The sequence below is a fragment of the Emydura macquarii genome, unplaced genomic scaffold (assembly GCF_026122565.2).
Source record: "Emydura macquarii macquarii isolate MOO-44397 ecotype Brisbane River unplaced genomic scaffold, CSIRO-AGI_Emac_v2 contig_2948, whole genome shotgun sequence".
NCBI classification, from domain to species: Eukaryota; Metazoa; Chordata; order Testudines; family Chelidae; genus Emydura; species Emydura macquarii.
This window is the reverse complement of record NW_027133085.1, coordinates 353,805-380,869: the sequence shown is the minus strand read 5'-3', so window position 1 is coordinate 380,869 and position 27,065 is coordinate 353,805. Positions and strand designations below refer to the sequence as shown.

General features: G+C 41.8%; 1 protein-coding gene across 1 annotated transcript in view; it reads right to left on the bottom strand.

The window, feature by feature from the left end:
* GABBR2 (gamma-aminobutyric acid type B receptor subunit 2) overlaps window positions 1-27,065 on the bottom strand; it is a 761,509-nt gene that overhangs the window by 477,065 nt on the left and 257,379 nt on the right. The window contains exon 3 of the mRNA XM_067569912.1: window positions 3,205-3,375. Within this exon, the coding sequence (XP_067426013.1) occupies window positions 3,205-3,375 (171 nt within the window). The remainder of the gene's footprint in view (window positions 1-3,204; window positions 3,376-27,065) is intronic.

The window sequence follows — 27,065 nt, the reverse complement described above, 5'->3', positions numbered from 1 at the left end:
TCACAATAAAATGAAGTTTTTTTAAAGAAAAAAGGGAATAAGTAAAAAAGCATAAGACAGTTTTACTTTAATTTTTAACTTTATAAAATCCCCTTTTTGGACACTTTTCCAGTGTGAAATTTTTTTCTGACTTTCTCTTACTTTTATTTGGGGAAGGTGAATAAAAATTAAAAGAAGGTGAGGATTTTTTCTAAAACTTTCATTTAGAATTTTTTTTTAAATGAAAACAAATAAAATTTTAAGTTGAACCATCCTTATAAAGTAGGTTTTCTGGAGATTCAGAAATATTAACACACATAGAAAAAGGGGATTGGAGAGGTTTTGGAGGAAGACTGAATGGAAAAGAGAAGGGAACAGAAAAGGGGAGTGACAGAATACTGACTGAGAAAAAAAACAGGATGTATGAATGCTTCTCTTTTAAACAATTCTGCTCTGTTTTAACATTACAATTAATGGGATCAGAAATCACACTAAAAGGTTCTCAATTGCCTTGATTCAGGTACCATAGACCCCCGTGACACAGTGATTTCTAAAGTAGACATCTCTGTACGAAGTGCAGAACAGCAGTCAGAGATCTTAAAACCATGACCTAATAATCAGATGTGTAAAAAAGTGTTTCCTCCAACTACAAGCATTTTTGTTACTTATTTGGTAGTAAGATGTTTTCAGACTGTCAGGGCCAAAGGCCTGAGTTATGCTACTATGGTGATGTGGTTACTAAGGTAACAAGAAGGAAGACTATAACTATCTTCTTCTTCTTCTTCACATCATTAGCTAATTTCACTAGCTCACTGCACTCTTCTCATTTCTTCCCTCTTTTCAAAATGCCACCTACACTGATGATACTAAACTGGGAAGTGCTGAGAACTCCAAGCAAGGGCAGAGAAATAATACAAAGGAACCACTGTTAGAAATATAGGCAGAGCACAAACACAAGTTAGACAAACGTAAGTTAACTTGTTTTAAAAATAAACCCAAACACAAGTACTCAATGGAAGGGAGATACTTGAAAAGCAGCAGCGGAAACAACAACAAAATAGGATCTAGCAGACGACAAATTAGATGGGATGCCAACATGCAAACATCAGTAAAAAGAGCTGATTTTAGGTTGCATAAGTGGAGGCATTACACCACAGGACAAGGAAATAGCAGTTTGTTGTCATGGTACTTGTGGGATCGCACCTAGAATACAGCTTTCGGTTCTAGGCACCCTGAAGTCACAATATATGGGTAAACTGGAGGAAATGCAGGCAAAACCAGCAAAAACATTTAAAGTACTGGAGGGATTGATGTATGATATTTATACTGGGATACAGTAGCCTACTTCAAAACCATATTCAGATGCACTCCTAATCTTATTTCTTCACCACTTCTTCAATTCTCATGGCTGCCCACACAGAGATAATATAGCTGTCATTTCCTGACATCTGGCATATTCATGAACATTCCTTATAAGGAATAGATTTACAACCTGTGTGTATCAGAGTTTTACACAGAGAGTGTAAATTTAAGATATACTTTGACTAAATATCCTTGCATTTTTAAAAAATCCAGCAATCTAATTTTATTTAAATAAACTGGAACTGAAGCATCTGTCTTACTTGGTGTGCCATCAGAGGAGAGATGGAGGTTCCAAATGGACATAATAGAGCTTTCCGCGTTTTTTCTATATCCTGTAATTTTATTATTTGCATGAAATTGGAAGAAAAGGGGGAAGTGCCATATTAAACTGTAAGAGAAGAGGGTTAAGTTTTAATGGTCCTAAGGAATCATGGCTCAGTATGTTATACAAAAGAGACTTGAATGCAAGTGAGGTGTTGACAGGATCTTTCATTACCTCAAGTTTAATACATCATCCGGCAATTAAATTTGCCATCTGCACATAGAAGGATGACACAACTCTCAAAAAAAATGAAAAGTTCCTTAATTCAATTATGTACAAGTTTCCATTTGGATATGAATTCAGCAAAGGAAGAGGGAGACACAGCATGTGTACACTAGGAAAAAAGTATGGTTTTGTCATGTGCTACCTAATACATGTTAAAATCCAAGTGTAGAAAAGGCAGTTGTAGGGTGGGTGGGGCTGACGGTTTATCTGAACCAGATAATGTGGTAAAACCAAAATTTTCCTTGCCTATGCTAGGATTTTAACATGTGTTAGCTAGCACTTTTTTTCATAATGATAACAAGACTGGAGAGAGAGAGAGAGAAAGATGGGACAGAGTATTAATTCACTCCAGGATGATAAGAAGTAAGGTGTAGATAAGGGGAGTGAAAATAAGAGGCTGAAACTAGTTCTACCTAATCATTCCCCTCTACACCATAGCTTTTCAAGCATACACTTAACACAAAAGCAGATTTAGACACTAGATTTATAAGTGGAAACTAATGCTAATGCTAGGTTAGAGGTTTAAAGATAGGAACAGGCTGAGACTAAATTTGGTCTATATACTAGCCAAACCAATGACCAAACAAAGATAAAATTCCTTCAGAACCATTTACAAATCAAAAGATGCAAAGGAGGACATAATTAGAATTCTAAGGCATTTTTATTGCAAAAAGATGTAGTTTGTACTACAAGATACCTATATTGATGTAAAATTCTAGGTAGTCTTTACCTTATGTAGCTAGCTGAGCGGTAAACCCCAGGTGGTTTTACCTTGAAGTACAAAATATAAATATCTTAAAATCTTCAAAGGTAGTACAATAGACATTGGGTAGAGCCCTGCGCAGGACTATTCTTTAATCCCACTCCCGCTATTACGACAGCAGATCCTGTGGGACCCATTGGATCCTGCTCCTGCTCCAGGGCTCTACATTGAAAAGAATAGTTAAGGTTTCCAAACACTGATGGCTTGCCTACATAAGGGATTTTTTTTTTGCAACAGTGTTGTTACAACAGAGTACAAATCACCAGCAGAGATATGCTGCACCAGTGTAAAGTAGAATAAGTTCAACCTGTCTGAGCCTCACTTTCCAACTGTGCAGCACATCTACAGTGTATCAGCATAGTTATACAAGTACCAAAACCCCTAATAGCAGCCCGCTCTAAGTACAATAAATGCCATCTGGCAATAAAAACCAATGAGATTTAAACAATGAGTGCATTTCTTCCCATTTATTTGCTGTTAATAATAAAAGTAGGTCCCTGAGCGTTAAATATTAGCAACCACCTTCTTATACTATTAGTTAAGCAGCTCTTACCTCAGAGAATCTTTGTACATCCTGGGTTAGGGTCCCCACCCTTTTCCATCGATAATATTTGAGTAACTTCAAAATCGCAGGATTCACTGCATTATCAGATGGCACTGTCCGGAAGAAATAAGGATATTTTTTCTTATCAGCTAACTCTGGGGTTGTTGCTGCAAATGAAAGCTGAAAAACAAAGAAATGGAAACCTCAATGAGTGAAATCTAATTGCTGGCCCCATAAGAAGCTTACTCTACTTAATACAAGGCAAAGTGCATGAGGTGATGAATTATGGACATTTGGAGAGTTTTTGGCATCTTGCTGTCTCATGTTAAAGAAATAATAAACTTGTTTGAAATCTTGGTACAATCATTTACTTTTCACAAAGTAAACTTTTCAACATTGTCTACCTTTAAAAACCCCCACCATATATCCTGTTAAACATCACAACTTTATAGCCCCTCCGGTAGAAACGTAACTACATGACTCATTACATTTTTGAGGGGGTTGCACTACAAAATTCCCTAGATCAGATTATCCCCTCCCACATGAAAAACCACAGGCAAGAAGCTTTTGGGGAGAAAGCCTATGAAGAATCCCCTGTGGAAATCCCTCCACAAGAAAGAGTGAAGAGTCCACTGCCAATCCTGGTCACCATTCTGTGGTTTCAGTGAAAGTTGTGGGTGTGCAGAACATTTCAAAATAAAGCCATTTAGTTGCCTCATTGTGGATTCAGGTGCCTAAAGCTATGGAGGGAATCAACATACAGCCAAGATAAGCACTCAGGAGTCTCTGGCTCCCAATCTCCAGTTGTGTTAGTTAGACAATGGCTCTCTCTGGACTGTTGTATTAGGAAAGGGACAGATTGTCCATGGCTCTTGCACAACCTTGAAAATTAGACCACTTGAGTGCCTGAATATGGATTTAGATGACTAATGCTAAGCACACATGTTTGAAACATTGGCTTAACATCTCTGGCTAAATTTCTCCTCTAAATTGGAGTGATACAGACTCATCTCTCAGTGGGGTTCTTGAGAAGTAGTGAGTAAATGTTTTTGAAGTGCTTTGAAAACCAAGACACTAGCTCAAAGCAATTCTAATCAACAGTGCTCAAAATGGCAGTTGGAGTCCATGCTCCCAACATTGTTAACACCAATGCTGCTGAACTTGTGTTAGAAACAGTGGGAAATTTTAAAATAAAAATATCCAAGTATCAACATGTCTGGAATGAGAGGAGACAAGTTCAAATATGTCTTCCAATTTCTTCGGACCTGAACAGGCCAGCTCCCTACCATCTGGGCTCTGAAGCAGCCTGTTGATGCACCAATTCTCATCAGAGATGACAGAGTGGTAAAACAAAGAGGAGGAAAGAAATGAAAAGCTGCCTTCCTGACTGCATATTCCTTCATGAGAGACACATTATATTCTTGACCCCTCTAAGAAACTGAAGAGGCTGCCTAGATTAAAGAAAGCCTCTCAACATCCTTTTGCTGTAAGAGGATCAGGTTATTCCTCATGCACAGACTTTACTTACCCTCTGCAGGATTGTCCAAATGCCCCTTGTCTCCCAACCATTCGTACTTGTGTGCTATATTTGTGAATACCTAATTGAGCACTTTATGCATCAGAACCTATGATGCCCTCCTTTCTTTTTCTCTGACTGTATCTAGCTTTCCCTATACCTCCCCAACCTTCCTACTGCATCACCATTTCCCTGGATCCTAATTACTCTCTTCCTTTCCGGTGTCTCCTTAGTGCCCCTAACTTTCTGTCCTTTCCACGAGGTACCTTCTGTCTGCTTCCCTTCTGCTCCACTTTCAACCTAATATTCCAACTTTCTCTTTCTTCTTTCCCATCCTCATTTAAGGGGGCTTTTCTCCTTCTTCTTGATGTCTCTATCTACCCGCAAACCAATCCTGAGCCCCTTGCTGGACATTGGCACTGTTGTAGAGGCAGTGCACTTGGGTACACATTTAAGAGTGGCAGTTTCTATCTCCATGCAGCTGGAAACAGAAAAACTGAGAAAGTCAAAAGAACCCCGCTGAATTGTCTGGTGTGCAAAATTACTACTGCTGAAAAGCAGTGCAGTTTTGTGAATGACTCTCAGACACACCATATGCAGCTGCTCAGGGGGTAGAATATGTGGTGCCTGTGTTTGCCTCAGGCTTTCCCACCTACTTCCTGAAAATACCCCCATTTCTGACATCCACGGAATACTTCTGGTTATTTTCTGCAGCAAGTTTAACACTCCATATCTTCTGTCAAGAGCATGCCTCTCAGGCTTCTGTCACCCATGCATGGCTTTTGAGTCTCTTTATTGTAGCAATTTGATAAAAATTGGTGCTTTACATATCATGTAACAGAAAGGAATATACAGTTCACAGTGATTTATTTGTAGAAGAATCATACAAAATCACTGTTCTTATGCCAGAAAGGTTTTTGGTTGATACTGAAAAATGCCACAGAAGTTGTCTAATGAGATCATAATAAAACTGATCTTTCAGGCTCAATAGATGCGTGACAGAACACAGGTGCAGTATATAATGTATCCAAGCACACTATTAAGTACATTTGCATTTTTTGACCATGCATTCTTTAAATTTGTTCAAGAAATAATATATTTATATTCAAAACAGAGACGGGCCTAAATTAAAACATGAGATCTAAACACTCCTGCATGTTGACAAATATTGGCTGTAGATTGGAAGAGATAGGAGCCTGAACCTAGACTCAGCAAGACAATGCTGCATTGGTTTGAATTTGGTCAATGTTTAGGAGGTTATTTTCACAACCAGAAGGGTTACAAACTTTTTTTTTAAACAAGGTTAACGCTTGCAGAAATGGGTGGTTTACACTCCACAGATAACCAAGGAAAGTTTCCTGCTGCTCACTGGCGAGCAGCTGAATGGATTTTTTAAGCCCTGTACTATTGTCCATTTAACACTACACTGTGAAATATTCTAAATAATTAAAGCAAAGCTTCACTTGTCAGAATTTATGAGCAAAATACATTTTATGATCATGTAGACTTGATTTTCTTTCGTGGTATTTATTGGCTTATTCGTTACTTCACAAAATTTAGTATTTTGCCATGTGCCTGCAAGTAATTAATTCAGAGAGCAAGGATGAAAGCCTGTGAAAAGAACTGTCCAGCTTCTCTGGTTTTCCCAGTAAAGTTGAACTTTCTTCAATGTACTGTACAAAAGAGGACTATTGCTGTAAATGAAGACCTCTACATCAAGTTGAGAGATAAAAGCTGTTTGAGTAAACAAATCCAGCATGAAAAGGAGGGGCTTTTGGCAGCTGATAGCTATAGCTTATGGAAAAGACTTAATTTGGGAATTAATTCAAGATAAAAAAAACTAATTTTGGATCAAAGAAAATAATATGGTTGTTCTTTAAGAAACAGAAGCTGAGATTTTATAGCAACACAAATGAGTGGTGGAGCTAAGGCAGGTTTCATACCCAATGAACTGTACCTGCCTACAAGGAGCTTGGACCAGTCAGGTTCCTGGCATTTCCTGTGGACGAGGCAAGAAATAGATATGAGAAGCTACTACTACTACAGGTATAAGTAGTCATTGGGGGAAGAATACTACTTCATCCAACCACAGATGCACACAGTATGTGCAAAGTATAAATAAAACATAATGCTAGCACTTCAATTAGAAAAGCATTTTCCTTCACCCTCCTTTTCAAAGGACTAACAGGGTTTATTTAAGTGATATAATGACATAAACTGAGACAACCCCAGTTCAGATGAGTCTTGGAACATACAAATGACATTTAAGGACCTTTCTTCCAAGCCCCATGTGAGCCACAGATTGTATCAATCTATGTTATTAAGTTATTTAAATAAAACCCGGTGAGATCTGTGAAGGAACAACCGGTGTGCTAATATCACAGTCCAAGTATTTAGTTCAAAAATGGCATATAACCATTAATTAATAGCATCTCACAGGAAAACCAGCTTTTACTAGTTTGAGTTTGGGGACAGGCAAACTAGCTCAACCCAGTGTATTAATACACACAAGAATACGCAGAACTGAAGTCATCAGTTTAGTCTACTGTTATTTGCTTCAGTTAACTGAAGAAGAGTTTGGAACTCAAAACTCCATATAATCTAATTAAAATGACAGCAGTCATAACTGGCTGAAGAAGTCTGATATGAGCAGGGAAGACAGACCCTAGAATTAAAAGGAAGGAAAACATTATAGACACTCTAATCACATGGGAAGGTTAATAAAGATAGATAGTAACAGTGTTAATGAACGGATTAGTATTTTGTAGAGTTTGCTATTGAACCAGCTACATGTGCTATTAAACGGTTATGTTAAAAATGGATACTTATAATAAAAATATTAAGATGTTTGCTAAAAATCAAAAGGGAGTTATAACTCTACTGTTAGAAAATACTTGTGAGGGAAAATGAGAAAATCAATTATTCTGGATTGGGTGGAAAGGATATCTTCCTCTTGTATAACAATGGACCAAAGAGAGTGATCATGCTTTTTGACAACATTACACGATGGTCAGACTTTAAGTTAGAACCCCTGCAGAAGAGGTGTATAATCTATTAATCATTATTAAGGATAATGTTAGTGGATAAAGTTTATATAATCATAAGAATCATAGGACTGGAAAGGACTTCTAGTCCAGTCCCCTGAACTCAAGGTAGGACTAAGTATTATCTAAAACATCCCTGACAGGTTTGTCTAACCTTATGTTAAAAATCTTCAATGACAGAGATTCCACAACCTTCCTAAGCAATTAACTCCAGTGCTTAGCTACCCTGATAGTTAGGAAGTTTCTCCTAATGTCCAGCCTAAACTGCCCTTGTTGCAATTTAAGCCCATTGCTTCTTGTCCTATCTTCAGAGGTTAAAGAGAACATTTTTCCCTCCTCCTTGTAACAACTTTTAATGTACTTGTAAACTGCTGTCATGTGCCCCCTCAGTCTTCTCTTTTCCAGACTAAACAAATCCAATTTTTTCAATCTTCCTCATAGGTCATGTTTTCTAGACCTTTAATCACTTTTGTTGCTCTCCTCTGGATTTTCTCCAATTTGTCCAAATCTTTCTTGAAATGTGGTGCCCAGAACTGGACACAATACTCCAGTTGAGGCCTAATCAGCACAGAATACACCAGAAGAATTACTTCTTGTGTCTATCTTACAACACTCCAGCTAATACATCCCAGAATGATGTTTGCTTTTTTTGTGTTACACTGTTGACTCATATTTAGCTTGTGGTCCACTATGACCCCCACATCCCATTCTGCAGTACTCCTTCGTAGGCAGTCGTTTCCATTCTGTATGTGTATAACGTTGTCCTTATTGAATTTCATCCTATTTACTTCAGACCATTTCTTCAGTTTGTCCAGATCATTTTGAATTTTAATCCTAGCCTCCAAAGCAACCCTTCTCAGCTTTGCATGGTCCACAATCTTTATATGTGCACTCTTTATGCCATTATTTAAATCATTGATGAAGACATTGAACAGAACCAGACCCAGCACCAATCTCTGTGGGACCCCATTTGATATGCTCTTCCAGCTTGACTTGAACCACTGATGATTACTCTCTTGGAATGGTTTTCCAACTAGTTATGCACCCACCTTATAGTAACTCCATGTAGGTTGTATTTCCGTAGTTTGTTTATGAGACGGTCATGAGAGACAATATCAAAAGATATTACTAAACTCAAGATACACCACAACTACTGCTTCCCCCTATCCACAATGCTTGTTATGCTGTCAAAGAAATCTATTAGGTTGGTTTGACATGATTTGTTCTTGACAAATCTATGCTGACTGTTATCTATCACCTTATTGTCTCCTACGTGTTTGCAAATTGACTGCTTAATTATTTGCTCCATTATCTTTCTGGGTACTGAAGTTAATATGACTGGTCTGTATTTCCCAGGTTGTCCTATTTCCCCTTTTTATAGATTGGCACTATATTTGTCCTCTTTCAGTTCTCTGGAATCTCTCCCATCTTCCATGACTTTTCAAAGATAATTGCTAATGGCTCAGATATCACCTCAGTCAGATCCTTGAGTATTCTAGGTTGTATTTAATCAGGCCTTGATGACTTGCAAACATCTAACTTGTCTAAGTAATTTTTAACTTGTTCTTTCCCGGTTTTAGCTGCTGATCCTACCTTATTTTCACTGGCATTCATTAAGTTAGATGTCCAGCTGCTACTAAACATTCTGGTGAAAACTGAAACAAAAAAGTCATTGAGCACTTCTGCCCTTTCCACATTTTCTGTTCTTGTTTTTTCCTCGTCATTCAGTAAATGGGCCAAACCTGCCCTGGGTCTTCCTCTTGCTTCTAATGTATTTGTAGAATGTTTATTGTTACCCTTTATGTCTTTAGATAGTTTAATCTGGTTTTGTGCCTTGACTTTTCTGATTTTGTTCCAACATACTTGCGTTATTGTTTATATTCATCCTTTGTAATCTGACCTAGTTTCCACTTTTTGTAGGACTTTTTTGAGTTTCAGATCATTAAAAATCTCTGGTTAAGCGTGGTTTGAATGTGATAGCTGTATATTCCTCCTGAATTGACTATCCAGTGTCTGACACTAGCTACTCATGAATAGTTACAAATGTGGAGATCTATATTAAAAGGTGACCGGCCAAGCTTTTTCAAGTTTGCTCATTTTTTCATTTTATGACTTTTAATCATAAAATCCACTTCTGCTTTATTTAGTTTTATCAAATCCCCTTCTTCCACGATTTTTAAAATAGTGGCTCTTTTCTCTCCCTCTCCCCAGCTTGCCCATCTCATGGAAAAACATGAGTGAGATGGACTTAAGCTCTTCCTCCTCCTGTCTTTACTAGTATTTGCAAACCAAGCAGATCACATTTATCATCTTCTCTTCACACATACATATTTATACATTGCTACACTGTTTTGCTAAATGTGCCTCCTAGCACAGAGAGAGTGGGAGAGGAATAATTCACAAACAAGAAGCAGTTCAGATTATAACTCAGTGATAAATATGTCCACGGAGTTTGTGATGTCACTATTTCACAGAAAACAAAGTTACATGATCTGCTGAGGCTAATGAGGGTACCCAAAAGGCAAATTTCAAGGAGGAATAAAAGACAGAAAAAAGTTTTGTTTGTTTGTGTAGATGTATATGTGTGTGTATATGTGTGTGTATGCACACACACACACACACACACATCTTAACATATATGCTAGCTGGAGTAAAGCTCAAAAAATTCAAAAAGCTTTGTAGGTTACCTTTAAAAAGCTTTATTTGGAACGATTTGAGAGAGCAGCTGGAGGTTTGAGCAATCGCTGGTAATAAAAGGGGTGAAGATTAGGAGCCAGGTATAACAGATGTGACTGAGCAAACTCTACTGAGTGGCAAGCAGGAGACTTCAAAGAGTGAAAAAAACAGAGTTTAAAACTTTCAGCAAGACAAGAAGACATCATACGAAGTCAGGAAAACTAAGTGGGTGCCAAAGGAGTCACAGTAGGCTAGGTTCACAAAGGTGCTTGGGTGCCTAACTGCCTCTTTAGACATCTCAGTCCTACTTTTAGGCTGCACTTATATTCACAAAACCACTGCTCAGCTGCCACATAACCCTGTCAGTGCCTAAGTCCTCACAGGCCCTAAATCCTGATACTGCCCACAGCTAACGAGTCATGTGGAGCCCTAGCTCATGCCTAAACTCTGGCAGGACTCTCAGACTAGGCGTCCCCCCATCTCTCCTCTGAGCAAGGCCTGAGTCAGTAGGCATGTTCGCAGCCCACCTAACCTGCACAAGAGACAGCTGCGGCACATATGAATTTTGGGGTTGTCTGGCTTGCATGCTTGTCAGAGGACCCAACAGCCTGGGGGTAGGGCACTCACCTACAGGATCACCACAAGGGTGGGGGGCATAGGTTAGCAGAGCCCCTACTCTGCTCCTGACATGTTCAGTAGGATTTTTTCCCCAGGCTGCTGCAGAGCAGGCGGGTCTCCTCCCTCTGCCTATATAGAATAGCAGCAGAGCAGGTGCTCAGGCTGCTTTTGCTGCTGGCTGATGCGGGTGGCACTGCCCTTTTGGGGCTAGCTGCATGCTGCCTGTGAGAAAGGGGGTTGCTGAGGAGGCAGATCTGGCTCTGGGGTGCCATTGGGGAGGGGGAAGTGGTGGCCTGGGGAAAGGCACTGCCACTGCCAGGCCTGTTTTACTGCACAGCCTGTGCAGGCCCCACAGGAGCCTGAACTCTGCCGTCGGAGCTTATGCTATTTGGTAAAATTGGTGAAATTTTGGGAAAGATTCGGTCCGTTTTCTAGACTTCACCCCTCCTGGTTGAGAAACCAAGTGGCCCCACTCACCTGGGCTGCAGGAGACTGCATTCAAGTCCATGCCCCAACTTCAGCAGAGTAGGAAGGTGAGAACACGTCTCCCACACCCCAGGTGAGTGCCCTACCCACTGGGTTATTGGCTATCATGGGGCATGTGGGTCTTTCTCTCATTTATCACATGGAAAGACTGGCCTGGCTTAGGTGCCTAACACCAGGAGAGGGCTTATGCTGAGAATCCTGTGCGAAGACAGGCGCATCACTCTGGTCTGTCAGCCAAGTGCCTAAGGCCCAGTCAGGTCAGGCACCGAAGTCCCCTTGTGGATCTGGGCCTTGAGTCTCACTCTTCTCCTCGGCATTTCACTCTTGCTAGTTTAGGCAGCTCCCCCCTTAGCTTGCTGGCATCTGAGAACCCATTTTTGCCTATCTCTCCCCCATACAATGCCTGGGGAACCTAATTCAGGTCAGTGAATTCCACTTGGCAGCAGGGCACCTAGGAGTTAAGCATTGCAACATGATTTCACTAGTGCAACTTCCTTTGTTTTGAAGCTATGCAAGAACCTGGGTCCAATCAGCAGCTGAACAGTTCTGTCTCGTTGCTAATATAATAAACTCAGATAATTTTGTCATGAGTCTCATGATATTTATTGTTTTCCTTAAAGCCCCAGTTCCTGGATTCAAGTGGATATGGATTTCAGCCTTCATTCTTAAAGAAAAAGTAAGTTTTTAGCCCTTGTGGTTGTGGTGAAAGCTTCAAAATGTGACTCCAGTGCACCCAAAAGGCTCAAAAAGCAGAAGGGAAATAAAAAGAAAACCAAATCTATTATTTTACATAATCTCATGATTTTTAAGCACATCTCATGATTTTTGGTGAGCCTGACTCATGATTTTTGAACATTTGGGGAGGGCAATACTGGGGAAGTGACTTGAAAGTGTCAATTTCACTCCTGCTTAAAGTCAGTTTCTAGTCTATTATTTGTAGTATGGTAACACCCCTAGAGCCCCAGGCAGATGCAGTATAAACTCCCAAGGCCTTGCTCTAGTAGGATGTTTCCAAAAGTTAAATGATCTATTTCAAGCTTGGTGAACTGCAAAAAGTAAGTAGCTTAAATGATTGAAAGTAATCTAGATTTTTCTACAACTGTTTCAACTGTTGTATTTGAGAGTAAGAATATACATTAACATTTTAAACCTAACCAATGACCCTTAAGTGACTTGACACGAGATGTCAGAACATGTTAGTATTAGACTGAATGGGTCTAATATTTATTTAATTTTCCTTTTTTATATAGGAATTAGATACAGTGCTCCTGACAGCTAATTTCTAAATTAATATCTGTAAAAAAACTAGTGTTTTCAGGTGTGTAAGTTGCCCCCAGAATCACAGTAAAGTTGTCCCCCCACTACCAAAATCTGAAATGGTGCCAGTCTCTCACCCAGTCTCCCTGCTGCCATAGGCTCCTTGTCCCAATCTACTTCCCCCATGTACCCCACTTCTCCCTTGTCCCTCTGTATTCGAATCAATGTAGCCTGGACCAAGCAGGAGAGCACTCTACCATAAAAGAGATAAGCTCACTGCTCTCAGCTCTGATGCCCAGCCTCAGCACAGCCCACAACAGCTCAAAACTGCAATTGCAGGCAAACTCCCACTCAGGCCTGGGCTGGAGCAAGTGTAGTGCAGACACTCTTTGGGGAATTTAGCTGCACAGCTCTAGCATGTCTTTACTGACCATGCACAAATTCCAGTTTTTCAGAGGCTTATAACTTGGCCAAATGTGGTCAGATTTTAATGAGGATGGCAAAAGACACATCCCTGACACCAAGGCCACCCTTATGCCAAATATCAAGTTCCTGCTCCAACGTATGGGGGCCCTAGAGCATCTCAAAGAAGATTGCAATAATTTTTTAACATATTTTCCCTGGTCTACACTGTTCTGGATGAAATCTTCTAGTATAAATTTAGCCCAAGGCAGACTCCCTCTATGGAGAATGTCAATAGTTAAAATTTGGTCCAAATGGTTAAAGGTTTGCAAAATTCTAAGCAATGGAAAATAGGGACTTATGAAGGAAAGTGTTGGGCAGCTTTAATAATAGAGGTGGAGCTACCAGCTTGTCCTATAGCATATTTTAAAAAATCTAGATGGTCATGATACAAAAGGACAAATTAGCACAGTTTCTGCAACAGAACTTTGTGCCTCACTAAGGTATTAGAATTCTTTGTAGATATCATTATAATAGAGATACAGAAGAACCAGTTGACAATTTATTTGAACTTTCAAAAAATCTTTGCTAAAGTTCCTCACCAAAAGTGAGAGGCAGAAAATGGCCAAGAGACAGAAAACAAAGATCAGGAATAAATTCTCAGTTTTCAGCATGGCAAATTGTTAACAGGGTTTGGGGGGGTTACAACATTCCATACTATGGATAGTGTTCTGGAAGAAGGAGGTGAGGTGGAAAATTTGCAGACGACATAACAATAGAGAATACTGTGACATACTTCACAGGAACCTATCAAAGCTATGTGAATAGGCAACATGAGGGCAGACGAAAGTCACTGCAAACAAATGTAAAGTGATTGATATTGGGAGGAATAATTTGAACTACTCATAAACACTGATGGATTCTAAATTAGCTGCAGCCATTCAACAAAATGATCTAAGTGTCTGTTCAACATATGTATATTAGTAGTTTTAAAAAAAACCAAACCAAATGTTATGATTGTGTAGGAAGGCACTCATGAGTTCATATTGTGGGTCACACTAGATCTGGATATTGTGCTGACTGCTCTCTGTGGTGTTAGTAATCACTCAAACAAGAAGTTTGACAGAGATCTGCTTCAGTGAGCATTCCAACACTGGAATGAGACTCTGCATAACACAAAAATCAGTCCCCACACTTTCACTTCCAAGTTACCAGTAATCAGAACTGGATTTACAGGCAGCTGACCACCTGGCGTGCCAGGCTTGGGGAGGTGCTGGGCTCAGGGTGCTGTTTTTATTGTTAGTGACAAAAGGGAAAATAGCATGTTTGAAGTAAAATGTTTCAGGTATTCCAGATGTGGATTCATTTTTCCACCCAATGTTGGTGCACAGTTCAATTTCCTGATGTCAGTACATTTCAGTTATTCTTAAAATTAAAAAGTTTCTGTAAGCTTAGAGGAAACAATTGTTTTTTATTTGATTATATATGTCATAAATATATACAGATTTACAGATCCTAGCATGCAAATTTATCATCTTTTATGACAGGGATAAATCATGCATGCAAATTGTGCATCAAAGTCGTGAAATGGGCTACAAGTGCAATAAAAAATTAGATATTTGAAAGTTTAACAGATGGGAGGGGGACAGAAGACACTTCTCGCCTGGGGTGCCATTTGGTCTAGGGCTGGTCCTGCCATTAATAAAGTACTTCTCTCGCAAATGCTCCTGCCTGATCACAAGAAAATATGGTGTCACAGCTATATGGATCTTGCCTCCAGCAGGAGGAGAAAACAAAGGGAACGTGCAAGACAGACAGAGTAAGTGAAACTCCTCTACAGTGAGAGGGGAGGGTTTCTTTTCCTTCACCCTCAAGCCCTGCAGCGGCTTCCCAGACTATGCCTGCTCCACATACTCAGGGACCAAGTGGAGCAAATGAAGACTCAGCAAGTGGAGCAGCTTTGAGTGATTGCACTTCTCTGGGAGGCAAGGGAATGGGCAAGAGCATCCAGTCAGATGGGATTTCTCCATAGACTGGGGTTTTCCCTGCAGACCATTTAAAAACCATTGTCTGAAGTAAATCTGCAGAGTTGACAGGTCATTTTTAAACTCCTGTTTACCTCTCCTTCTTTCTGGGGCTTTATCTGTGACATCAATGCTTGTTGATAAGCATGAGGAGTACTAAATAAATGTGTTCACCGCATTTTCCCTTTCCCCTGGCCAGAAAAAGGAATATGGATAAGTAGAAAAAAAGATTTGAGGTACATTTTGTTGGAGAACACAATGTGTTTTATGAGCATGCAAAATGTAATAAATGCTTTCAAGAACCAGGTGAAATTTTAGAAAGCTTCATAACAGATGTTCATAGAATGGCAAAGCATTGTACAGGCAGAACACTCAGAAGAAAGTAAGGGACAGAACTGTGGAAGACAATCATTTTTGGAAATGTCTACATTTAGAACCTGACCTCACTAAAATGATTACACTAGTATGTCAGCATGAAATATAAGAAAGCAGCAACATCTACCCAGGGAAAATATCAAAGGAAAACCTGAAGAAACAAATTTAGATGTAAAAAGGTTCCATATAAAAGCTTAAAAAGAAATGCATAGCAGATCACGTGCGCAACTGTGACAAAAGACTTATAGGACAGATTAATGGAAAACTACATTTGGAAGATGCTGTAAGACACCTGCCATATATTTGGAAAATATGCCCAGTCTGAGAAGCTGAGTGCAATAATTTCACAGAAAAGGACATTATGTAAATATCAAAGCAGGTGGAAACAATAAAGAATGATAAATAACAACGGATAGGGAGATAATTTTTTCCTTGGCAAATCATCCACATGGATATGGTTGGTTCATAATAGAGTCAGGATGGTTGTCACTGTGGGTCTTGTATCCAGTTTAAAAACAGGCCTTTTTAGTTCACTATTCATATTTTGTGTGGCTATACCTGGATGGTGAAAAGGTCTTTTTTTAAACTATATACAAGACGCACAGTGACAACCATTTTCACACAGTGTGCTGTATTTCTGACTAGTCCAAATAACTCACTAACAAAGGCAGGAGGGAAAGTTTTAGGATTTAATAAATATAAGAAAATAAAATAAATGTGTTTCCAGGATGAATAAATCTGCTGTTCTTTCTACCAGCTGTAAGTGCTCTGGTTGCACTGAAACAAGTCAAAACAACTATGGAGACTCAATCATATTTCAAGAAAATGTATTCAGAGATTTTTCAAGGGACTAGGCAAACTCCAGGGATGGAACAAATAAAGCTGAAGGTCTCAGCATGTAAAAATGACCTGTCAACTGTGTAGTGGTTTCAGGTACCTTAACCGTGAAAGCAAAAGAAGAGCAACTTTCAAGATTTTGAAATTTGCTGCTTTTCCACATTGGAATGAAAATAAAACCTTTCAAATGTTTTTGTGAAAACTGAATTGTGCCAGGGGAGAGAGGTTTTGTATGTCTGCATCTAACACACGCTATAGTTTTGTGATTAGGTTTCTAGGCTGAGACTTGGGGAATTCAGTGAGAAATAGCTATATGTGACTTTAAAGTGCAACAATTATTCCATTTTGGAAGTGGATTAAACTAAAATGAGCATTAACCTAAACTACATGAAGGCTCTCTTAGTTCAGAATAACTATGTTCACATAAGGAGCTATTCTTGGTTCCCCTTCCCCCATAAGGGTAAGCCCCAAGGTTTAAGTCTCTGCTCTACCTGATTCAGAGCAGAGTTTTTCCATCCGTCATTAGGCAGAGTAGGGACTTCAATGTGGGTCCCCCATCTCATAGGCCAGTACCCTCATCAGCCAGCCTGTCGGTCTGTCCCACTGACTGACCCAAAACCTTCCTGATGAAAATTGCATGGAAACAGCTACATATCTGCAAAACGTTTCAGTTTCAACGAAACAGCATAATGTTTCTGAAATGAAATTTCAACAGAAATGTTCTAGCCAGCTCTACTCACTACACATTGTTCCTGGCTTACTGTCAAAAGCTGTCATCATTCCATTAACACCACTCGTTCAGCACTGCTCATCCCGCTAACACAAGTTAAAACTACAGCTTGTTGTGCTGCCCTAGACTAGCATTTTCAAATGTGTTCGATTTCACATTTAAAAGGAAAAAAACCCCCAAACGTTCACCATTTTTCCTAGGGTGGACAAGCCCCTTATGACTGATGAGAGCTAGAAAGAAATTTCCCCAATTGGCAGGCTGTTTCATAATTGTGCACTACAGGGATTTCTTGCACCTCCTCTGTTACTGGCCATTGTCAGAGGCAGGATGCTAGACTAGATAAATGTGACCCAGGGATCACTTGGGTCCAACCAGCACAGGGGTTCATAGGGATCCCCTGGTTCTGTTATCTGTATATTAGTTCATTGAAGGGTGGCATGGGAAGTCTCCATGGAGTGCCAGTAGCCCCACAGGTCACTATAATCATTGTGAAATGTGTTACAGCTGATATTTAAGAAGTTGTGGATCTATACTGAAAATTATGTTCCTAAGGTCTTGGCATAAAGACAGGTCAGCAGGAGGTGATGGACCTCAGAAATGTTCCTTTCAGGAAGGATGTAGCAGACACCTATTTCCCCATCTGGCCATTTGTGCGTTGTGTATTGCATGCCTCACAATGTATGTCTATTTGCATACTGAGCCAGGTGCCATTCAAGATATTACAAAATCCACAGGAAGGAACAAACAGCAGGAAGGTGCCATGTTTGTGAATAAACACAAAGGATTTTTCTGGTATATCTTGGAGTAAGAAGGAACACACTAAATCTTTCACCAATGCGGCAAACTGACAGCCGCTTGTGTCACGAAAGAAGAGTCACAGTTGTCCTGGCTATACAGCACAGCAAGGCTTTTGGGTGAGCAATACTCTACTGGACATGAGACTATCTTGTTAATTAAGTCTAGGCTTTAGAATGCATCTTATGATTTTATTTGTAGATATAACTATTTGTTTCCAGTACTTCTCCTTGCTACTACTTGAATCTCTATGGTTTCTTAAATAAACTTATACTTAATATCACTATAAGCATGTGTAAGTACTGTGTGTCTAGGTGATCTGAGGTGGAACTGGAAAGCTGGGAGGTACTGCTTCTCTGGAAGCAATGAATCTGTGAATACTGCGAGTGTCCAGTGGGCCAAGGGCTGGGCACTCCCAGGAGATGCTTGGAAGGCTTGAGGATTGAGGTGTGCCAATGGCTACTCTGCAGAGTGACAGTGGGGCATGAGTCAGCTGAGAGGGGAGTGCCTGTGTTGTATGTGGCCGGTGGAAGAGGGGAACTGACCCACAGCAGATACAGACAAAGTTTCTTCATGCTAAGGGCAGGTGGTAGTGAAGTGTCTCAGAACTCTGCGTATCCTTGGGAAACATCACAATAAACCACTAGTCTAGTCCAATTCCGTATGAGACTCTTATGTTCTCATGTTCCTATGTGCATATGTCCTAATTAGATGGCCTCTATTTTTAATGTCTATTATACTAAATGTGTATCTGGGGTTTGTAAGCTTTATTTTATCCATAAATGCTTTTGTAGATCTTGGGTTGACAGAGTTAATCAGAGCCCCTAACTCCCTGTAAAATCAGGATTCAAAATTGAGGAGTATGGGATTTGTTCAGTTAGTTATAAAATGTTTCCTATGGACAAAAACCTGACAAAGTTTATAAGGAATAAATGGTTATTTACTGTATGTAGCAGTTTCACACAGGGTCTCCCCTGCTGCTCCAACTCTGCTTCCAAATACCACTTGAAGACTTCTGCTTTGTGCTCACACTGGTGCTCTTTATTTTCAGCGTGCCGCCCACCACCAGATATTTACATCACCTCCAGCTTCACAACCTATGGGGCCTCACAGTCTCGACCACACACCCAAGGGATGCTCACCCTCCTACTGTGGCTTCTCCCTCTTGGACCGGACCGGACCGGACCGGACCGGACCGGACCGGACCGACCCGACCCGACCCGACCGGACCGCCCCCCTCTCAGTTCCTTCCTGGTATCCTTTATAATGCCCAGCTAACGAGCTCTGCAGCTGCTCCCCCTTAGCCCAGTCACTGCAGTCTCCCTCAGCTGGATCCCATTCCCCCTTATTTAGGATTCTAGGGGAAGAGGGCTGACCCAGGCTGTTCTCACCCAGCACTCTGTCACACACCTCCCCCCTTATGAACCACTAGGTTCACTCTCCCCCACTTCCTCCTTCCCCTACCCATAGGGGCTGAGCAGGGAAGTGTCATCCTTTCAATGGGGTGACTCGCAGGGGTAACACTGTGAGGCTCATTCATCCTCCAGCCACAGATAGTGCACTGCATGAAGGGGGATGGCCCCACACCTCGGCTGTCACTCACAGATCCTCACACCATTTGCACCATCAGGGTTGTCCCCCTTCCTTCTGTCCCTTGTCTTTAGGCAGAGGTCCAGGATAAATCCCGACCTCCCCCAGGACTGCCAGGGTCTCCTGTTCCCTGGACCCATCAAGCGCAGCCCCGGCCACCACATCTTGGGGTTCCTTTGGGGAGTCTCCACTGGCCCTTTTCCTTTTTCAAGGGGGCCTGTGTTAGCTGTCAACCCCCTATCCCTTCCTCCCTGCCTTTGGTTTCTTCTGGACTCTCTCATCTAGGATCTTTCTCCTCCTGTTCCCCTTTCGGGCACTGGGGGCAGGGGTCTCCCCTGTTGCCCTTCTCCTGGTCTAGGCTCTGTTGTTTGGGGGCCTCCCCACTATTGGGGTTCCTTAGTGCTGGAGGCTCCACCCACTCCCTTATGGGACCTCCCACTGTTTCTCTTCTCCTGCCAGGCCCATCCCCAATGTCCCTTCCTTCTTAGGATGGTGTCCCAGGTGGTGCCCAACAGCATGGGGTATGGTAGCCCCTCTACTACCCAACCCACTTCCAGTCAAATCTGCCCCGGACTTCCAGGGGCACTAAGTCCACCCAGCAAGGCTTCTGATCCCCATGGATACACTTCAGACTCATCCTCGCCCCTGGGATTACCCAGTGTAGCTTTACCAGCCGCCTGTAGATGAGCGAGCAGGCTGAAGCCGTATCCACCAGGCCTTTCTGGGCTCTCCTCCCTACCCTCACGGGGATAGTGGACAAGCTCGACCCCTTTTCTCACCCCCCGGCTTGAGTCCAGTCACAAAATTCAGCCAAGCCGCACTTCATCTGAGGGCAGTTGCCCTTTTTATGTCCTGACTGTCTGCACTGCCAGCAGACCATGGGTCTGGTTCTACCGTAGGCTCCTTGGGGTTCCTCCTTCCTCCTCTCTGGGCCCTTGCCAGGGGATGGTTCCTGAAGTTTTTTTCCCCACTTCAGTCCCTTGGAGGGTTGACCTTCTCTCTGGCGAAAGTCTGCCTCCACCTATTCTTAAAATAACTTCACCACTGCATCTACCGTACTCGGCTGATGCCTCCTGACCCACACCCGCACATTTTCAGGCAGACTGTGCAAAAGCTGTTCAAAGACTAGCATGTCCATTATTTCACCTATGGTGTGGGTGTCCGGTCTCAGCTAATGGGTGCCCCAGTCCATTAATTTTTGAGCAAACGCTTGGGGCCGCACACTCCCTGTCCACCAGGCCGCCCAAAACTTCTGGAGATATTTTTCCACAGACAAGCCGACCCAATTGAGGACAGCTGCTGTCACTGCCTCACCGTCTCTGGCCTGCTCCTCACCCAAGGCAATGCAGGCTGCTTGGGCTTCGCCGGCCAGGTAAGGTGCAAGCCATAGGGCCCACGTTGCTTGGTCCCAACCGGCACCCATGGCTACCTGCTCAAATGTAGCCAGGAAGGCATCTGGGTCATCCGTTGGGCTCATCTTACAGAGTCCCAGTCCTCGTGGTTGACTGCCTTCCCCCCCACACACACAGGGCTCACCATTTGCTGCAGGATTTGCCTCTGTGTGCTGGTCTTCATGGCCATAGCTCCTGCCCAGGCTATATGAGGTAGCGCCATCCTGACTTCCCTTCATTTTCTTCATACTGAACACCCAGAGATTAGATTCCATTGAAGAGCAGACAGAGGGTGCATCGTGGACTACATGCCTGAATCACATCCTGAAGAACCACAGTTACAGTAAGTAATCGCTTCTTCTTCTTTTCTTCTCCTTCTTCAAGTAGATGCAGTCCACTTATGTCACTCACAAACAGAACCCACAGGGGATGGGGCTCAGAATTGATTTAAACTAGGACTGCAGAACCACCTTCCCAAAGTTTGCATCTGCTCTGGATACTGCGATAATGGCATAATGTTTCATAAACTTATCTATCGATGACCATGTGGCAGCCCTGCAAATATCCAATATTGAAACATCACTTAAGAATGCTCTTGACATAGCTTGCACTCTTGTAGAATGAGCTAACACTCGTAGAGGGGGCGTAACTGAAGCGGTTTCGTATGCAGTCTTGATGCAGGAAGTTATCCACTTACAGGCTGCCTGTCCCTTCATTTGGTCTGCATATGACACAAACAAATGAGGCAAAGCTCAAAAGGGTTTAGTCCTGTCCAAATAAAAGACATCATCTGACATCCAAAGTGTGAACACACTGCTCCTCCAGAGATGAATGTGCCTTAGGAAAAAACGCAGGCAAATATTCCTCCTAGTTTAAATGAAACAGAGGGACTATTTTAAACACAAATTTCAGGTGCAGCCGCAACATCACTTTGTCTTTGGAAGTTTGCATGTAAGAAGGTTCTGCCATCAAAGCCTGCAACTCACACACTTCTCACAGATATTATCATTATGAGGAATGCAGTTTATTGACATAAGAGAGGAAAGGGGCAGGATGCCAGAGGTTCAAATGGAGGTCCCAAAGAGCTGGTAAGACCATGTTAAGGTCCCTCACCAATGGATGGAAGCAAAGGGTTCCTTTCAAAAATCTCACCACCATGGCACCAGGAATGGGTGGATGAAAGGCTGAGATTGCTGCTATATGCACCCACAATGAGCTTAGAGTAAAGCCCGACTGAAGATACAGCAAATACTCTAAGATGTTTTAGATACTAGCCAGCGTTGGTGGAACCTCGTGAGCCAATGATCACATTAAAAAAACACTTCCACTTTGCCAAATAGGCAATCCTGGAAGAAGTGTTTGTGCTACTGAGTAGGGCCTGTCAAACAACTGCTGAACATCACTCTTCCTTGTCATTCAACCATGGAGCAACCACATTGTGAGATGCAGGGAGCTGAGCGTGGGATGCAAAGTGCAACTGTGATTCTGCATGAGCAGGTCAGGGTGGAAAGGAAGGAATATGAGAGGTTGAATCAGCAGTGAAAGAAGGTCAGAAAAAAATCAGCCCTGCCCCAGTCATTCCAGGGCAGTGATGACTTTGGCCCAACCTGCTTTCAGTTTGAGGATGTCCTGTGGAATGATCAGGATCAGAGGAAAAGCATATAGGAGAACCAACTGCAAGCTGAGGTGGAAGGTGTTAGTCAGGAGCTCAGACCTGAAGGCACCTCGGGAGCAGAACAGACAGCATTTCCTGTTGTCCCTTGTAACAAACAGGTTGATCATCGGGATGCCTCATGCTGCAAAGATGACTCGCAGAACACTGGGCTTCAGAAACTATTCGTGATTCAGGGAAATATTCTGGCTGAGATGGTCTACAATATGATTCTGGACTCTGGACAAGTGACCAGTTATCTGAATAATACTCTCGTCCATGCAGAATGGCCACAACCTGATCACCTCTTGGCAAAGCACCGTGGAGTGTGCTCCCCCTTACCTGTTCAGATAATACATTGTGTGCTATGGTTGGTAAGTATGTAAACTATTGAACCCTTGGTGCAGTCCAGGAAAGTGAGACAGACATTGTAGATGGCCCAAAGCTCCAGGACATTGATATGCAGTGGAATTTCCTGCTCTGACCACAGGCACTGAACCTTCAGCAACCCCAGATGCACTTTGCAATCTATCGGGGACTCGTTGGTGACAATCGTCCTGGTTTGTAAGGGTTGGGCGAAGGGAGTGCCTTGACATATATTTCCCTGAACTATCCACCGCTACAAGTAGTCCAGGATCAACAGAAGGAGGTGGACCAACCTGTCCGGGGAGTGAAGGGTTGGATGGTAAACTGTTCTGAGCCACATTTGAAGAAGGTGAAGGTGCAATCTTGTGAATTGAACCACCTGTGTGCATTCGGACACGTGGCCTAAAAGCCTCTGGCACATGTGAACTATCATGGAAGGCTGAGACTGTAGACCAAGACAAAGGCAGAGAATTATCTGAAAACGGTCGGTCGGCAGAAACACTCTTGAACTCGTGGAATCTATTAGGGCCCCCATGAACCTGATTTTCTGAGGGGGGACCAACATTGACTTTCTGGTGTTTAGATTGAGACCTAGATGGTCAAGTAAGCACAGTGTAATGTGTATGGGAGAAAGAATTTCTTCTCTGGACCTGTCCCTGAGTAGCCAGTCATCTATTTATGGGAAAGAATGGGTTCCCTTCTTCCTGGGTTATGCCATCATCATGACCATACATGCAGTAAATACCCAGGGGGCAGAAGACAGACTGAAGGGAAGGACTGTGTACTGAAAATGGCAGTTCAGCCAGAGAAATCTTCTGTGGCTCAGGAGAAATGCCACATTAAAACAAGCATCCTGAAGGTCCAGAACAGCAAACCAGTTATTCTGAATCAACACAGGGAGGATAGTTGATAGGGTGCCCATACAAAACCTCATGTATCTGATATATTTTTTGAGGTTGTAGACATTGAGAATAGGTCTTACCCCTCCTTTGGATTTGGGAACTTCCTACACAGCTCCTAAGAAGAGTAAAGAGAGGACCAGCTTGAAGAACAGTATCTTGTGAGAGGGGTCCTTGAAGAGGGATGGTGAGGGGAAGAGTGAAGAGGAACTGGATTGCATAGCCTGATCTGACGATGCTTAGGACCCAGCTGTCGATTATAATTGAGCCCCAAACGTGGTAAAAGCGAGCTAGCCAATCTACAAATAGAGATGGGGTAAAGGAAATGACAACCAGACCACCGCTCTGGACAAAGGAGTCAAAATGGCTGTTTGGGGAGCACCAGGGAAGGGCATTTCAACTGGTCAAATCCTGGACCTGATTGCCTCCTCCTCTGGGATCAATGCCCCTTTCTGGGGTAAATCCCACTGTCTCAATTAAGGAAAAGGCTTTCAAGAAGTGCATTGTGGATCGTATTGTTGCTGCTGTTGGCAGGGCCACAATTGGAGTCAATAGTACAGGGTCTCTAACCACCTTGCACCATCTTGTATGTCGGCACTAACCCCCTACCAGTCCACGCTCTTCCTGGGCAAAGTGGAAGTCCTCACAAGTGGTGTTGGTTAGTTTTATGAAACCTTTTCCTTGGTGCACTCAACAGGAAACAGCTCCTCTGTCTCTTCAGAGAGGTGTCTGCTCCAGAGCATGAAGTGACAACATTCTCAGAACCTGAGGGTGACTGATCCAACGAGGGCCTTGGGTGCCAAAGCAGGCTGCATGGCCTGTTTGAGCAGGTGCTGCTTTAGGCAAAGGTATCTAGCCATCGCAATCTGTTTCATGAATAATCTACAATTTGAACACCAGTCCCTGACATGGGCCGCACCCAAGCACGGCCTCACTCAACCACAGCAAGTACTGCATGCAGGGATCCCTCCCCCACATGATGGAGGATGTTTAAACTTCAGTGAGGGCATCACTTAACTAACTACGACTAACACTGACCTAACTAACTCTAATGGTACTACTAACTATGTACAACTAGAAAAAAGACACTAAAATAGTGAGAGGCTCTGAGGTTAAGACCACACAGATCTCCAACTCCAGCTACATTGGCGGTAAGAAGGAACTGAAGTGGGTTGGGGCAGTGCTGCCACATATAGCCAGGAGAGGGGCTGTGGCCAAGAGGCATGAGGGCTGCCCCCTATGGGTACTGCTAGGCAAAATTCTTTGTCTCCGGAGCGCTGGGTGCACACACCTAAGTGGAATATACGGCTGCATCTACTTGAAAAATAATTAACCTTTTCTGAATGATTAGTGAGACTGGATGGTCAGAGGTGATTTTGTGTGTGATGAACTGGCCTGATATAAAGCAACAGGCTACTTGCAGACAATTAAATACGATATTTACTCAGAGGAATTAAAAATTTAAAAAGGTATCGGAATTTAGATAGTGAGAATTCAAGAACCTTTCTTTGCCATCCAAAGTGGCTAAACAAAACAACCAGAGTATCAAGGAAAAGTACTATGCCAATGCCTAGAAGCAAGGTCTATCTAGGTTAAATGCCACTAAAAACTTCCAGCAGATATGCCAGTGACTGTCATCATCATTACAAACATATCTGCTATGAAATTGCGATGCAGTAGTTTCTGCACTAAGAAATAATCTGAACTAGCACTACTTGATTTTGCTTTTGTCTGTTTTGAGGACGTTAGAGTTTAATAAAATACACAAGCAAGAAAACTACATTTTTATATACTCCTATTAAAACAACTAATAAGTGTTATGGATTAGACAGGTACATTTAGAAGACCCGAAACGAAGTCATTTATCAAGTGGCAAAATATTGTAAGTAAATTATATATGGTTTATAATTCACAGATTTGAAGTGGTGTAGAAAATCTCATCATGCATTTTCTTTTACAAAAACAGATCATAAAATGGGAAATAACCTTACATCTTAAAACTACAAAATGTCTAATGTGATTGACAAGGCAGAATACAGCTTATGCTGTTTCTCACTGTGCCATTTTTCCCCAGGACAGCAGCTAATTGTTGCCTGAGTAACTCTCAATGTGTTTTTCTCAATACACATGCCTTGAAGGTCATTTCAATGGTTACTATTAAATGAATAAGTGTTTCTTTATGTCTGCATTTGATTGTAAGTACAATATTTGCCCCTGGTTTTTGAATGCATGCCGGGTAGAAAGCATTAACTTGCATTGACATTCTCTACACATTTAAGATTATGTACACTTTAATTAGATCTCTCAATTATTCTTTTCTTTTTATTCTATTCAGTTGTTGCCTCCAACCTAACACCCAATGGCTGATAGTGTAATGCTGTCTCTAGACCCTGTTACCTTTTCAATTTGTTGCTAAATTCACAGTACTGTTCACTCTGATCTTGCCTGTTCCCTAAACATTCCCCATCCATCTGCTGATCTGGCCAATATTTTTGAGCAGATGTGGATTATATTTTCTAAAATTTGAACAATTTAAGTTAAACATTGAATTGGAACACTGTGTATTCATATTTACTAATATAACTGAATGTTCTGTTATGTACAGTGTGTGTATTAGTCATCACTCTTTCGTGCTGATAAAGGAAAGTGCTTCAGCATGCATTTAACTTTAAACACATGAGAGTTACATAGACTTGAAAGGAATCACTCAGACGCTTAAAATTAAGCACATGTGAAAGAGGTTAGTATGGTCAATTACTTGTGCAAGGTTTTTTCAAACATGACCTTTTCCAGTTCAATCCCATATGCATAACTTTTCTCTAAAGTGGTTAGTAGTTGAAGTCATGTGCCCTTTCTCCATCTTCCTCCTTATCTGACCCAAAAGCTTTTATGAACTTGCCTTTATTTTTTGCTAATAATAATAAAAAATGGCACTGGAGTCCCAACTGCCTGTCAACATTTTACTCATGCCTGAGCATATTATGTATGCTCAATATTGTGGAAATTGGAGTGAACTGTGAATATGTCTGCTATGCCCCAAAGACTGCACACATTTTTGTTATTTTGCTTCCATTTCTGTTGGCACAAATCCCGTAAATCAATGGAGGGTTAACCCCTCAAATGGCTGTGTATGTCAAATTATAATGCATGATTGCAATAGTGTCACCATCAAGCTATGACAAAACCCCTAGTTGTTACGCTCATTGGAGTGAG